The sequence below is a fragment of the Amblyomma americanum genome, chromosome 10 (assembly GCF_052857255.1).
Source record: "Amblyomma americanum isolate KBUSLIRL-KWMA chromosome 10, ASM5285725v1, whole genome shotgun sequence".
Taxonomy (NCBI): domain Eukaryota; kingdom Metazoa; phylum Arthropoda; class Arachnida; order Ixodida; family Ixodidae; genus Amblyomma; species Amblyomma americanum.
The window spans coordinates 100,935,930-100,951,946 of record NC_135506.1 but is presented as its reverse complement, the minus strand read 5'-3'; the positions used below and the strand labels follow the sequence as shown (position 1 = coordinate 100,951,946).

Below are 16,017 nucleotides of genomic sequence, written 5' to 3'. Positions count from 1 at the left end.
AGGTGCATGAAGAGAGTCGTAAAAGGCATAGGAAACAGAATTAATTATACATCAAATTTCAGATCGCGCTCGGCAAACCTGCAGGAATAAATTGTGTAAAGTAAGGAGGTGGTGGGGGGGGGGGGGGGGGAGGAGACCATGATTCATTACGCGAAAAGCGAACAAGTTCGCTCACAACCTGCCGTGCTCTTCTGCTTTGATTACCGTAAGAAGTTGGCGTAAAATGCTACATCTTTAGAGCACTTAAGTATACCACCTTTAATGGTATGACTCGATAGCGTTATAGGGTCCCGCCAGCGGCTCCTCTTGTCCAAGCAGACACTGACACTTTCCTTTTGAGTCCTGAACTCCGCGTGTGACGTCATGGCCCTCTAGACCAATTTGGCTTTTCCGCATACACCCAACTGCGCAGGGTTTTCCGCTGAATGGGACCCCTAAACCCATCGTATCAATAGTATGCGTGCACAATTGATAACGAATGAAACTCTGCAACGAGCTGGACTTGACAAAATCCGTGCGTTATTAACGCGATAACATTTAGGTTGCGTCGCAAAACCCCCATGGTTTCTCCGTAACGAAATTCCCCGATTGGTCGCGAAGGTCGTGACGCCATAATCACCTCCAAATTTGAAAATCTGAGGACTATACTGTTCAAGAACCTTCGACAGAATAGGTATATGTGATTGAACTAACTCCACACAACTCTTGCACCTTAATCCGCCCACTGATCCCCACTAACAAACCACCAATCCCTGCTAGAGTCCATTAATCCCCGCTAGAGCCCATTAATCCCCGCTAGAGCCCATTAATCCCCGCTAGAACTCATTAATCCCAGCTAGAGCCCATTAATCCCCGCTAGAGCCCATTAATCCCCGCTAGAGCCCATTAATCCCCGCTAAAGTCTGTTAATCCCCGCTAAAGTCTGTTAATCCCCGCTAAAACATTAATCACCGCCAAAATAATCCCCACTAAAACGTTAATGCCCACTAATTCGTCTCAATTCATCCACTAATCCCCTTTAATCTATTTTCTGTCGGGGGCCTACTTAAAAAATTCTGGGGATGCTTTGGAATATTCGGTTGCTCTCACTCGCATGCGACTTGTAGCACCGGTAGAACAAGAACGTCGCTGCGTGAGCCCAGACACAAACTCGCAGTGGCCCGTCTACTTTTAGCGAAGGCTGTACGCATGCTTCAGAACGCGCTAACAACTAGCGAGCATCACCAGCACTGTCAAATCTCTGACAGGCACGCTTCCACTTAAGACAAGTTTAGCCCACAAGTTTCACGACGCGCCAAATATGAGTTTAGGGCCCTTCGCATGCTCAAGGGCCTTTATATAACGTAACAATTCTATTCTGATTCATTTTCTTTCTTCGGTTCTCTTTTTATTCGCGTGCTAACGTTAAGTCTTATGGGGTTTAACGTCCCAAAGCGACTCAGTTTTTGTGGAAATCCGTAGTGGAGGGCTTCGGATAATCTCGAACACCCGGAGTTCTTTAACGCGCACTGACACCGCACAGTACACGGCCGCCTGTAGCATTCCGCCTCCATCGAAATGTGAGTGCCGTGGCCGGTATCGAACCCGCGTCATTCTGGCCACCAGCCGAGCACCGTAACCACAGCACTGAGCCACCTCGGCGGCTCATGTGCTGAAGTCATATGCCATGCCCTCACTATCGCTAGATTTGAGACAAACATTAATAGAGGCAAAAGGAAAATGGACACAAATCAGGATACCAGCTCTCGTTTCTTCGTTGACAGCTGTACGTAACGAAATTCGAATAATGTGCACAGGAACTGCCAACTAGGAGACGCGATGGCATTCTCTCACATTTGGCTTGCGTCAGCGACAGTACGCGCTTTCATGGAAATGACAAAGAAAAATTCTTGCTGCCGCAACCGCGCGCCTATCATTCACAAGTGCCTCGGTCCTCTCTAGAGTCCTCTCCCCGCCGTATGCTATGCGGTCAGAGCAGGAAGTCCAAAAAGAGCGGCGCGGGTCGAAGCCTGATAACGGATGCTAAATGAAAAAAGAGAAGCAGGGAATGCATTCTGAGCCGCACTCGGAGGCTTATCTTCAGACGCGCCTGTACTCGAAATCTTCTTTGCCAAAGGGGAGCAAGAGCAAAAAAAAAAAAAGGAAACGACTGGTTTGCAATCCGTGAAGTAGAACATCAGTGAAAAAACATGGCGCGGTTGGTTCCAATTACCAGGACCGTCAGCAATACAAAGACAGTCTGGTTTTGGGTGTATAGTTTGCGAACGTACACTTTAAAGCAGTCCTGGAGTAAAAATACGGCAGTGGCTTAGCTCGGCTATGTCAAGATATACGTAGCGAGAGGTACGTTTCCCTGGCTGAGCTTGTTTTTCGGAAACTCGAATGGTGTGATCAGTCACACGACGGGCCTTCACATCCTCTTGTTTGTTCCCTTTGAATGACGCCTTCCATAGGCTCCATCTCGGCGGCTATGCGCCGTCTATTACACTAGGCAGTCTGGCATCTCCGTTTTGCAAGCCGTTCCTCCCTCTGTTCGGGTGCCTCCGCTGCTCTCTTCGCCTTCCGACGCTCATTCTCTCTTTATTGAGCAAGCCAAGTGCCAGGCGACAACCCCAGGATCGGAAGAATTAATCTTCTCTTGTATATACCGCCGTTTAGCAGAGGCTGGACTCTCCTCTGCATCCATGTCAAACGTTGGGATACAGACGCCCATTTTATCTCCGCCTTTTATATGCGCAATGCTGCGCATGCGACGCGCGGCTCGGGTGATAGAGTAGCGTGAAGCGAGGCGGCGACGAAAAACGCGGCGCAGCTGTGGGGACTCTATGGTTACCATGGTATCGGCGCATGCGCACAACTGCTCATCCGCGTGACGTCACGCTCGGCTCTGACGGTGGAGCGTACGCGCGGCCGCGGCGATGGCGAAACGCACGCTGCACCTTGCTCCTCTCCGGTTGCCATGGTAACGGCGCATGCGCACAACTGGCCTCTCCCATGCACCGCGAAATGCTCGACTGGTAGCCCCAGTGTAGCTTTGCTACAAAAGGGAGCAACCTGTCCTCTAGTGGGCTCCAATTGGGGAAGGGTATGTTTTCCAAGCCCTGAGGTAGATTTCCATCACTAAAGATACGAAATTCTTATGGTTCGCAACGGAAACAAATTCCCTCAACAGAACGTCCGAGCTTTTGTAGCTACAGAGATTCCAACCGAGGTTTCAATCTCCTCTATTTGATAAACTCGAGGCCAGCGGTGCCGCGTTTAAAAGCATAATTCCGACGCATATGAGACCCCCCGCCGCGGTGGCTCAGTGGTTAGAGCGCTCGGCTACTGATCCGGAGTTCCCGGGCTCGAACCCGACCGCGGCGGCTGCGCTTTTATGGAGGAAAAACGCTAAGGTGCCCGTGTGCTGTGCGATGTCAGTGCACGTTAAAGATCCCCAGGTGGTCGAAATTATTCCGGAGCCCTCCACTACGGCACCTCCTTCTCCCTTTCTTCTTTCACTCCCTCCATTATCCCTTCCCTTACGGCGCGGTTCACGTGTCCAACGATATATGAGACAGATACTGCGCCATTTCCTTTCCCCCAAAAAACCAATTATTATTATTGTATGAGACCGATACTGCGCCATTTCCTTTCCTCCCAAAACCAATTATTATTATTATTATTGCCGAGTCCATCAACTTGTGGTTTGAAGTCTGAATATGCCTCCGTTGCCAAGAGTAAGCATTCCGTATATGTAGTGGCCGAAATTTACACCGGGACTTCGGCAGCATACCCTGCCCTTAAAAGAGAGTGCACTAGAGGGCAGCTTACTCACTGTTTACTCCCACATAGGCGTACTCGTGTTTAGATTGTACAGTTTTGTGCAACACGAGAGGGAACGAAGTTTGAGCATGTATTCATTGATTACTTCATGACTGTGTGACAAGCACAGTTTTGTTACGTTTTCTAACTAGTTTTCCCTATTATTGTATGACACTCGAGTCACTCATATTTACGTTTGGTTTAAGGGGGTTTAACGTCCCAAAGCGACTCAGGCTATGCAAGACGCCATAGTGAAGGGCTCCGGAAATTTCGACCACCTGGGGTTTTTTAACGTGCATTGACATCGCATAGTACACGGGCCTCTAGAATTTCGCCTCCATCGAAATCCGACCGCCGCGGCCGGGATTGAACCCGCGTCTTTCGGGCCAGCAGCCGAGCGCCATAACCACTCACTCATATTTAGTGGAGAACTAACCAGATAAGTGGCAGTTTTGTGCAAGAAAACTTTATTCCCTCTAATACTGCTCACGACCGTACGAAATGTAATCTGCTGCTGCACCACAAGCCGTATCAACCAATGGAACCCCCTGATACACTCAGAACATGAATATGGCTATATGGGAGTAAAAATAGAGTAAGACGTCCCCAACCGCACTCCTTTCTATAAAGGAGTGCGCCAGAGGAGAGCTCGTCCAATTTTTACTCTTTTCTGTTCAGAGTAGCACCCTTTCCTCCACCTTCCAATTCGCCAGTTGTTGTGCCTGCTAATGACAGGTAGTTTGAGGAAGGGAGAGCCGTCGTAATTATTGACATACGACGGGAAGAGAGAGAGAGAGAAACAACTTTATTGTAACACCAGTCAATGAACGAATAATTGGTTATTGGGGAAAGGAAATGGCGCTGCATCTGTCTCATATCGTTGGGCACCTGAACCGCGCCATGAGGGAAGGGATAAAGGAGGGAGTGAAAGAAGAAAGGAAGAAAGAGGGGCCGTAGTGGAGGGCTCCGGAATGGTTTCGACCACCTGGGGATTTTAACGTGCACTGACATCGCACAGCCCACGGGCGCCTTAGCGTTTTGTCTCCATAAAAGCGCAGCCCCCGCAGTCGGGTTCGAACCCGGGAACTCCGGATCAGTAGCCGAGGGCCCTAACCACTGAGCCACAGCGGCGGGTCCTACGACGAGAAACAAATTAATTTTTAGCCATTCTTCGTTACGCAACGAATTGTAAAGGGAATTAGCCAGTGATTCCAGCAGCTTGCGCTATGACGAACACCATCACTCCACGCAAGTGGCGCCACATGGCGACGAACAAACGAACCAATGCGTCCAAATGGACCTCGCTGTGGATCGAGAGATGTGGCAAGCACTTAAATAGTCGAGCGAGTCTCGCAGGAAAATGGAGAACAAATTAAGGCGACCTAAACCGACAGATTACCTAATTCTAAAGACAAAAGCAAAAAAGCAAAATTCTTCGAAACAGATTTTATCTGCTACAAAGTGTAAAAAAGTGAAACAGGTGTCACTATCGCGCGATTTCGTAAGTAAACTGCGATGCGTCGTGGTTAATTTTAAACGCGGATCACGGAGGCTACGCTGCACTGCCATTCACTTCAAAACGGTAATGAGTGATGTTTCAAATTCATGACGTACGCACCGAAAATGTCACCAAGTGTCGGAAAAATGGTTAAATATTTTCTCAGGGGTAGGTCCGTCGCCTGCTGGCGGACAAGCATACCTATAAATAGCCAGAGAACCCATTTTTACCGTAGAAAAAGAAAAACGATTACCCGCCACGGCAGCTCAGTGGTTCAGGCGCTCGTCTACTCGACCCGAGTTCGGTCCCGACCGCAGCAGCCGCGTTTCGATGGAGGTGAAACGCAAAAGGCGCCCGTTTTCTGTGCGATGTCAGTGCACGTTAAAGATCCCCCGGTGGTCGAAATTACCCGGAGACCTCCACTACGGCACCTCTCTTCTTTCACTACCTCCTCTATCCCTTCCCTTACGGCGCGGTTCGGGTGTCCACCGAGATAAATGAAGCAGTTACTGCGTCATATCCTTTCCTCAAAACCAATGTTCATTCCAGCGCCCCTATATAAGCGTACAAAGTTCAGCATTCGCGGACCCGCCGCGGTGGCTCAGTGGTTAGGGCGCTCGACTACTGATCCGGAGTTCCCGGGTTCGAACCCGACCGCGGCGGCTGCGTTTTTATGGAGGAAAAACGCTATGGCGCCCGTGTGCTGTGCGATGTCAGTGCACGTTAAAGATCCCCAGGTGGTCGAAATTATTCCGGAGCCCTCCACTACGGCACCCCTTTCTTCCTTTCTTCTTTCACTCCCTCCCTTATCCCTTCCCTTACGGCACGGTTCAGGTGTCCAACGATATATGAGACAGATACTGCGCCATTTCCTTTCCCAAAAAACCAATTATTACAACCTAGATAAGCAGAGAAGTTGTTCCGGTGACCGCTATGTTCTAGCGTTACGTCACCAGCGGTGTAGTTCCGTCACACTCACTGGCCGAAATATCTTGTCGCATGTGCACTTGAGCGATGACTGAAAGCAACGAATTATTCGAATGTATCGTGAAAGGGGCAAAGGTTTGTGCTTCAGAGCCGTACGCATCAAGTGCCTTACATCGGCTTTCCTATAAGTGGCTGCCAGCTGTAGCCACGAAAGAGCACAGTTCACTCTAGATTTCCGCGCCGCGCGTAATCTCGCTATATCGGAGCAATTCCGCCAGGCCCCGTATTTGCCGATAGCTTATCGACGGTGACCTTCGCGAAAAGACGAGAAACATCGTTTACACTGTGCCAGTGTGCATGCGTCAGTTGGCTCCGCAACACACGAACATCGAGGTGAACGCAAGCTACCTTTCGGACACGCGGCTCCTTGGTTGTGAACGTGTTCCAACGAGTTCACTTGCAAAAAGCCACGGAGACATACAAAGTGTTCCACCTAATATCTTCAGCAATTTTTTAAATTAGGCTTTTTGACTTGGAGGAGCGATTTTTCCGCACAGTATTATCAGCGGTGTTGTAGATCAGAATACTGCTAGCAAGTGCTATCAGGCTGGCTAACTAAAATTGAATAGTTGTTTTTAACTTTCACTGTTAGGCTCTTTAATTATTCAGAGGAATGTGGCCCACCGTATGTACTATCTATACCAATTTTTGACTTTCGAAAACGCGGTTACCTTCGGCGCTGTGGCCCAACAAATGGTGGCGATTTCGAAAAGTTACGCGCACTGGAGAGGTTGCTTTGCCTGCAAACTTCTGGAAAGCTCGCGCATTTTGGCGCGATGTAGCCATAATTTGTTGGGCCACAGCATAGAGGGTAACGGCGCTTTAGAAATCCTGAAAACTGATATGGATATTAATTACGATGGTATACACGCCTCTCAATAATTAGGGAGCCTAACAGTGATAGTTAAAAGGTAATTATTCTACAGTAGTTAACCAGCCTGCAGCTAGCACACTTTAGCTGTATTCTGATGTACTACACGACTGAAATGACATGCCGTAAAATGTGCTCTCCTAGCTCAAGAAGGTATTTTAAAAACTGAAGTAGGCGGAACACACTGCACATTGAAGCAATTGCGAGTAAACTAAAAAAATCCTGGACAGTGGCGCAATGGGAAACATTAGAGGCACTCAGCACAACTCAACCCAATTTTTGTTCTCATAAAAAAAGAGCAATCTATTTTTTATGGTTCTTTCTGGCTACGTTGACATTGCTTCAGCAGGAAAAGCCTCGTTTTCATTACTGAGAGAACTGCATTTAAGAGGACATTTTTTTCTTCCCTGTCACCTTATTTATTGCCCCTCAACGTCAATACCGAAAAGGACTCATCACCTTTCGGAAGTGAAAGGTGGAGTAGCCAATAGCTTCAAGGGCTGTGCGGGCGGAGAACTTCTTGACGTCTCCGCAGTCTGCTTGGAGAAACCCTTACAAAAACTTCAGACAGTCTATAGACTGTCCATAAACTTCTGTCAATAAAGTCTATAGACTTTCTATAGACAAACCCTAGAAGATAGTATATGGGCAATACAAATCCTATATACCGTCTATAGACCATCGAAAGATTTATGGCCATACACTTTTAGTAGGCTTGTCTATAGACTATCACTAGACAAAAAGAAATACCTATAGCTAGGCAATCGAGTCTATAAGTAGTCTAAAGTCTATAGACTGTACACCATTTTTAAAAGGGAAGTGGGCGGCGATTCTTCTATTTCATTTTTTCTCCTTTCTTGGCTTATAAATTATAACCTCCGTTGTCAGTGAAGGTAGCCTTTCTACCATTACATATTGCGATAATCTATCGACACCGGCTGGCATCAATTCGTCCTCATTGTCTCTTAGACGCAATGCAATGAGGCGAGATGAAAGTTTCGTCATCACCCTAAACCTAGGTTCACTGCAGGGCAAAGGCTTTCTCCCATTGACCTTTTAACTAACCCTGATCTGTGTGAGCAGCGGCCATCTTATCCCCATAAACTTCCTAATCTGATCCGTCCACTCGACTCTATCGCTCTCTGCTACGCTTCTTTTGTCTACACTCCATTGCCCCAAAGGATAATCGGCTACTTCCTCTCCCCATTACAAAACCTGTCCATGCATAGTTCTTCCTCGACTTTACCATTGACTAGAGTCGCTTCCACAGCCTACTCTGGTCTCTACATATCTTGTAGCGTTACGTTACCCCCCTTAATTCTCCCTATCACTGCTCCCTGCGCTGCCTCCAATTTGAGTACACACCTTTTCTTAAGCCTCCAACCCATATAGTTCCGTCACACAGACAGGCATATACAGGATGTTTCAGCGAACACTTTCAAAAACTCCCCGCCGCGGTGGCTCAGTGGTTAGGGCGCTCGACTACTGATCCGGAGTTCCCGGGTTCGAACCCGATCGCGGCGGCTGAGTTTTTATGGAGGAAAAACGCTAAGGCGCCCGTGTGCTGTGCGATGTCAGTGCACGTTAAAGATCCCCAGGTGGTCGAAATTATTCCGGAGCCCTCCACTACGGCACCTCTCTCTTCCTTTCTTCCTTGACTTCCTCCTTTACCCTTCCCTTACGGTGCGGTTCAGGTATCCAACGATATATGAGACAGATACTGCGCCATTTCCTTTCCCTCAAAACCAATTATTATTATTATTATTATTATTATTATTATTATTATTATTATTATTATTATTATTATTATTATTATTAACACTTTCAAAAACAAGGTTTCTGGGGCAAAAAATGTGGCTTTTGCGGCATAGTGTTACTAGTCATTGGCGGACACCAGAAAACCGGTGAAATTTAAGTAGTAAGCTGTTTAAGTAATTTTTGAATAATTAACTTTTTAACTAGTAGAGTTAGGCGCCTAGTTGCAATCAGATTTGTAGCCAGTCATTAGTAAGAGCCATATCTGTTTCTAGGAGGAGGAAGAAGAGGAAGAGGAACCTCAGGTGGGGACACGGTGGAAGAATATCTTCCACCGTGGGTGGGGAGGTTAACCAGTAGATGAAACCAGCTTGCTACACAGCACTGGGGGTAAGGGATGCAGGGATATAAAGGTAACATAGAAAAGGAAGTGATAAAAAGACCGAAGCTGAAAAAACTTCGCCTGTTTCTAGAACTTCGAAAACGCGATTACCCTCGCCGCTGTGGCTCGACAAAATTCGGCTGCATCGTGCAAAAATACCTGCGCTTTCGAAAAGATGCAGGCAAAGCAACCTCTCCAGTGCGCGTGTCTAGCAAAAATTATAATAATTATAATTGGTTTTGGGGGAAAGGAAATGGCGCAGTATCTGTCCCATATATCTTTGGACACCTGAACCGCGCCGTAAGGGAAGGGATAAAGGAGGGAGTGAAAGAAGAAAGGAAGGAGAGGTGCCGTAGTGGAGGGCTCCGGAATAATTTCGACCACCTGGGGATCTTTAACGTGCACGGACATCGCACAGCACACGGCCGCCTTAGCGTTTTTCCTCCATAAAAACGCAGCCGCCACGGTCGGGTTCGAACCCGGGAACTCCGGATCAGTATTCGAGCGCCCTAACCACTGAGCCACCGGGGCGGGGCAAAAAAAAAAAAAAAACTTCGCCCGTTTCTAGAATTTCGAAAACGCGATTACCCTCTGTGGCTCGACAAAATTCGGCTGCATGGTGCAAAAATACATGCGCTTTCGAAAACATGCAGGTAAAGCAACCTCTCCAGTGCACGTGTCTAGTAATAATAATTAATAATTGGTTTTTGGTGGAAAGGAAATGGCGCAGTATCTGTCTCATATATCGTTGGACACCTGAACCGCGCCGTAAGGGAAGGGATAAAGGAGGGAGTGAAAGAAGAAAGGAAGGAGAGGTGCCGTAGTGGAGGGCTCCGCAATAATTTCGACCACCTGGGGATCTTTAACGTGCACGGACATCGCACAGCACACGGCCGCCTTAGCGTTTTTCCTCCATAAAAACGCAGCCGCCACGGTCGGGTTCGAACCTGGGAACTCCGGATCAGTATTCGAGCGCCCTAACCACTGAGCCACCGGGGCGGGGCAAAAAAAAAAAAAAAACTTCGCCCGTTTCTAGAATTTCGAAAACGCGATTACCTTCTGTGGCTCGACAAAATTCGGCTGCATCGTGCAAAAATACATGCGCTTTCGAAAACATGCAGGCAAAGCAACCTCTCCAGTGCACGTGTCTAGTAATAATAATTAATAATTGGTTTTTGGTGGAAAGGAAATGGCGCAGTATCTGTCTCATATATCGTTGGACACCTGAACCGCGCCGTAAGGGAAGGGATAAAGGAGGGAGTGAAAGAAGAAAGGAAGGAGAGGTGCCGTAGTGGAGGGCTCCGCAATAATTTCGACCACCTGGGGATCTTTAACGTGCACTGACATCGCACAGCACACGGCCGCCTGAGCGTTTTTCCTCCATAAAAACGCAGCCGCCACGGTCGGGTTCGAACCCGGGAACTCCGGATCAGTATTCGAGCGCCCTAACCACTGAGCCACCGGGGCAGGGCAAAAAAAAAAAACTTCGCCCGTTTCTAGAATTTCGAAAACGCATTTACCCTCGCCGCTGTGGCTGGACGAAATTCGGCTGCATCGTGCAAAAATACATGCGCTTTCGAAAACATGCAGGCAAAGCAACCTCTCCAGTGCACGTGTCTAGTAATAATAATTAATAATTGGTTTTTGGTGGAAAGGAAATGGCGCAGTATCTGTCTCATATATCGTTGGACACCTGAACCGCGCCGTAAGGGAAGGGATAAAGGAGGGAGTGAAAGAAGAAAGGAAGGAGAGGTGCCGTAGTGGAGGGCTCCGCAATAATTTCGACCACCTGGGGATCTTTAACGTGCACGGACATCGCACAGCACACGGCCGCCTTAGCGTTTTTCCTCCATAAAAACGCAGCCGCCACGGTCGGGTTCGAACCCGGGAACTCCGGATCAGTATTCGAGCGCCCTAACCACTGAGCCACCGGGGCGGGGCAAAAAAAAAAAAAACTTCGCCCGTTTCTAGAATTTCGAAAACGCATTTACCCTCGCCGCTGTGGCTGGACAAAATTCGGCTGCATCGTGCAAAAATACATGCGCTTTCGAAAACGTGCAGGCAAAGCAACCTCTCCAGTGCACGTGTCTAGTAATAATAATTAATAATTGGTTTTTGGTGGAAAGGAAATGGCGCAGTATCTGTCTCATATCGTTGGACACCTGAACCGCGCCGTAAGGGAAGGGATAAAGGAGGGAGTGAAAGAAGAGAGGAACAAATAGGTCCGTAGTGGAGGGCTCCGGAATAATTTCGACCATCTGGGGATCTTTAACGTGCACTGACATCGCACAGCACACGGGCACCTTAGCGTTTTTCCTCCATAAAAACGCAGCCGCCGCGGTCAGGTTCGAACCCGGGAACTCCGGATCAGTATTCGAGCGCCCTAACCACTGAGCCACCGGGGCGGGGCAAAAAAAAAAAACTTCGCCCGTTTCTAGAATTTCGAAAACGCATTTACCCTCGCCGCTGTGGCTGGACAAAATTCGGCTGCATCGTGCAAAAATACATGCGCTTTCGAAAACATGCAGGCAAAGCAACCTCTCCAGTGCACGTGTCTAGTAATAATAATTAATAATTGGTTTTTGGTGGAAAGGAAATGGCGCAGTATTTGTCTCATATATCGTTGGACACCTGAACCGCGCCGTAAGGGAAGGGATAAAGGAGGGAGTGAAAGAAGAGAGGAACAAATAGGTCCGTAGTGGAGGGCTCCGGAATAATTTCGACCATCTGGGGATCTTTAACGTGCACTGACATCGCACAGCACACGGGCACCTTAGCGTTTTTCCTCCATAAAAACGCTGCCGCCGCGGTCAGGTTCGAACCCGGGAACTCCGGATCAGTAGTCGAGCGCCCTAACCACTGAGCCACCGCGGCGGGGCTCTAGTAAAATTGGGTAAATTGGTTTTTTGGGCAAAGGAAATGGCGCAGTATGTTTCACATATCGGCCGACACATGAACCGCGCCGTAAGGGAAGTGATAAAGGAGGAAGTTAAAGAATAAAGGTGCCATAGTGGAGGGCTCCGGGATAATTTCGACCACTTGGGGATCTTTAACGTGCACTAACATCGCACAGCACACGGTCGCCTTAGCGTTTCGCCTCCATCGAAACGCAGCAGCCGCGGTCGCGTTCGAACCCGGGAACTCCGGATCAGTAGCCGAGCGTCCTAACCACTGAGTCACCGCGGCGGTTAGTATCTAGTCAAAAAAGCCAAATTTTTTGGAGCCACAGCGCCAAGGGTAATCACGTTTTCGGAATTATAAAAACAGATAAGGCATTAAATCTAGACCCGCCGCGGTGGCTCAGTGGTTAGGGCGCTGGACTACTGATCCGGAGTTCCCGGGCTCGAACCCGACCGCGGCGGCTGCGTCTTTATGGAGGAAAAACGCTAAAGCGCTGTGCTGTGCGATGTCAGTGCACGTTAAAGATCCCCAGGTGGTCGAAAATTAATCCGGAGCCCTCCACTACGGCACCTATTCTTCCTTTCTTCTTTCACTCCCTCCTATATCCCTTGCCTTACGGCGCGGTTCAGGTGTCCAAAGATATATGAGACAGGTACTGCGCCATTTCCTTTCCCCCAAAACCAATTATTATTATTAAATCTAATTGCAACTAGGCTCCTAGCTCTACTAGTTAAAAAGGTCATTATTAAAAATTAAGCAGCTTACTACTTAAGACGATTCAGCGGTGGTCTTATGTCCGCCAACACTGGTAATACTATGCCGCAAAAGCCATATTTCTACCCCAAAAAGTAGGCACGTGCGTGAAGCTGTCAGGAAGGCCAGTGTATAATGATTATCTTCAATCTACTGCATTCCGTTCTTATCCACCGCACCGGCCGACTGAGAGGCGCGACGATAGCGGGATCTAGTGCGGCGTGTTTAGAGCCAACGGCGTACAGCGTAAAGCATTATGAAACACCCATAAAAGATACCGCGAGTTCACAGCGCTAGCTGAACCTGGCTTCGAGCTACCCATCTTTTCAGGCACAGTGACGAGTGATTGCACGACCACACTCTCCGACTGGGAAGCAAATTTTTGTCCCTCGGGACCAATTCATTTATTATACCATTGAATTAAGCCTGTTACGCATACCGATGCACGCTGGGGCCTATTTTTCATTCCTTTCGTTTGCGCCAACATAGTCTTGGCAGGGATGCGATCGACTGGCGAGCCATGGCAGAACTGGGGGTCATGCATTGATCATAGCCAGTGCTTGCGTAGCACTAGACTGGGGAATCGCGCGAGCTATACAGGAGGAAGAAAGGCCAATCTATCCCTACTCTGTACCTCGGCTTATCCTGCGCGGACGCCAAATGTGCTGTTATAAAGTAGGAAGCTAATTGGAATAGCACCGTTTTATCTGTTGCACAAACGAATGAGTCGCTCAAAAAAATGGTCACGTGATACGTTGTTAACGGAATAGCCGCTCAACCAGTGCGTGGAACGTTGCCACTGGTACAGGCCATCAGAACGAACACCTTGAAATAAGCAGCGACAGCCTCACCGGAGTTGATATCTCCCGAGGCGAAGTGGAGCACGGAGACCGCCGACAGGAGCAGGAGCAGCATGGTAGGACCCGGCCGAGTGATCATCTTTGTCGGCAGGAAGAACCGGAGGTGCAGGTGAAGCTTGGGCAGACGAACACAGCCGCTCAGTGCGCGCGCCTTGAATCAGTGGCCGTTGTTTTCCGTCGACGGTTCGGGCTGCAACGCAAGCGGAGGCGTCCCCGTCAATCAAGAGGAAGTAAGCAGATAACCAATACGTCACCGGCACACACATCAACGCGCAGCAGTCGAACCTACAATGGTGCAAGACAATAACCAACCCTTTACGTTTTATTGTTCTTTCCTCTGCGCCGCGGCTGCCGTAGCAGCTCAAAGGAAAAGACGAGAGTGCGCCAGGCAAAGAGAAAGTAAAGAAACAATAAGCACGTTGCGCGACTTTCCGGCAAGCGCGGCAGCCGGCATCACTTCGTCTACGGAAACGTGCGTAGAGCTTTCCTTACTGAGCCCCCTCCCCCTCGTTTTGTCTTTTTTTTTTTGACAGGATGCGTGGGCTGACGCAATACGCAGTGTGAAAAGTGAAACAAACCTGCAGATAGTGATGCACAAAAGCTGGCGAAGGACAGCGGCACCGGGCTCAGCGATCCTCCTGAGGTGGGCGTTGCCTCCAAGAAGATGCTTGCTGCTATAGAAGGGCCGGGATCCTGGCTCAGATCCTAAGCGTCTTTCCGGCGTCAAATCAATTTCCGCCACACGACCGGAGTCCTCTCTGTCCCGGTTTCCACAGGTCTGTTCCGCTGCTGCAGGGAAGACGACGTGTGGGGAACAAGTCGGGGCGGAACCAGGACCGCAACGAGCTGGCTGCGGCGCTTCAAGTGAAAGCCAGCCAAAGGAGCGGTGCTAAACTGACGTTCGAGAATCGAGACGGGTTTTTTCCGCGTCGACGTCTCCGAAGCTGAGAGCGTTGGATGAACGGCTGGATGAGAACAGTAGACGGACAACAGGAAGGGGCTCTCCCTAACCCCCTCCGGGACCAGGACGCAAGACACCCGAGCAGTCCAGGAGCGGCGGCGGTGTGCCGAGCTACACAAAGGTGGCTGGGAAAGCGCGAACCTCGTCTGCAGCCGGATGGGCGCTAGAAGACAATGGGTGGATATGAAGCCGAAGCCAGACGAACCTGAGCACAACCCACGCCGCGCGCCGACTGAGAGAACGGGGGGGGGGGGGGGGGGGGGGGAATGAACGCGAAGTGGTCGGCGGCCCGATCGGCGGGGGGCTCTGACACCGAAACCAGCGCCGGATCAGGCGCGCTACTGCTGCGGGGCTTCTTTCCTTCCAGCCCCCCTTGCCGCCGACGCCGCCGGCGGCAGCTGCTATAGGTGGCGCGACGTACGTTTGGCGCAAATCAGATTACACGGCACCTATCCTTTATCGCGGACTTTGCCTGGCGACGGCCGGGGCACGCTGCTTCCCTCTCTCTCTCCTTCTTCGTTGTTCGCCGCCGCGCCGCAGGTTGTTGCTTTTGCGTCGTCGCTTGCTTATTTTTCTTTCCTGCATACCTCGCCCCCGCTTGTCGAGCGGCTCGCTTCCTTACCTGGCAGACAGTACTCGGCCGAGTTGCGCGCGCAGAGAGTGAGGAGCGGACCGAAAGAACTCGCCCTCTGTGGCTACGAAAAGCGATCTTCCATTCATTCGGGTCCCTGTATACCCAGGTCGCGGTAATCGGCACGAACTACATCGTTCCCGAGTGGTGGTCATTGTGCGGGGATAGCCCACTGATGGGGAATCCCCTGCGGAGGTGGCCTTCATTGAAATGGCTCTCTTCGTAGCTTTCTTGTAACGGCAGATTCTTCCTTGTTTTCTTTTTTTGTATGGAAGAAACGCCAGGCGTGTACGACTAGAGTTACACTGCACTCGAAACCAAGCACATGATGTTAGCACCACACGGCACAGAGCCTTCATAAATCAGGAGCGTCCCGTTCCGTTCAATTTCTGCTCGTCCCACTTACCTTATTTCCCTATGCGCACCTCTCTAGAATAAGCAAAGTGCCAGTGCCTTAGTATTGAAGGTTGCTCATTCACTTTCTCTGCTACCTGCACCTGCTATAATCGACAAACCCCGAACTGCAAACATCTCTTAACCAAGCTTTGGATCAAGGTGCTGGCACAAAGGCTGCATTGCTCATCCCTGTGACGGGCCGGCAATAAAAATAATGG

General features: G+C 49.6%; 1 protein-coding gene across 3 annotated transcripts in view; it reads right to left on the bottom strand.

Annotated features, from left to right (window-relative positions):
* LOC144108775 (uncharacterized) overlaps nucleotides 1-15,156 on the bottom strand; it is a 44,221-nt gene extending 29,065 nt beyond the window's left edge. Inside the window, exons 1-2 of one of the 3 annotated variants that reach the window (XM_077641950.1) lie at nucleotides 14,390-15,156; nucleotides 13,803-14,001 (exon numbers count right to left, since the gene is read on the bottom strand). In XM_077641950.1, the coding sequence (XP_077498076.1) occupies nucleotides 13,803-13,890 (88 nt within the window). In that variant the 5' untranslated portion in view covers nucleotides 13,891-14,001; nucleotides 14,390-15,156. The remainder of the gene's footprint in view (nucleotides 1-13,802; nucleotides 14,002-14,389) is intronic. The other 2 variants (XM_077641951.1, XM_077641949.1) reach the window with 2 other exon arrangements.
* Between the last annotated feature and the right edge of the window lie 861 nt (nucleotides 15,157-16,017).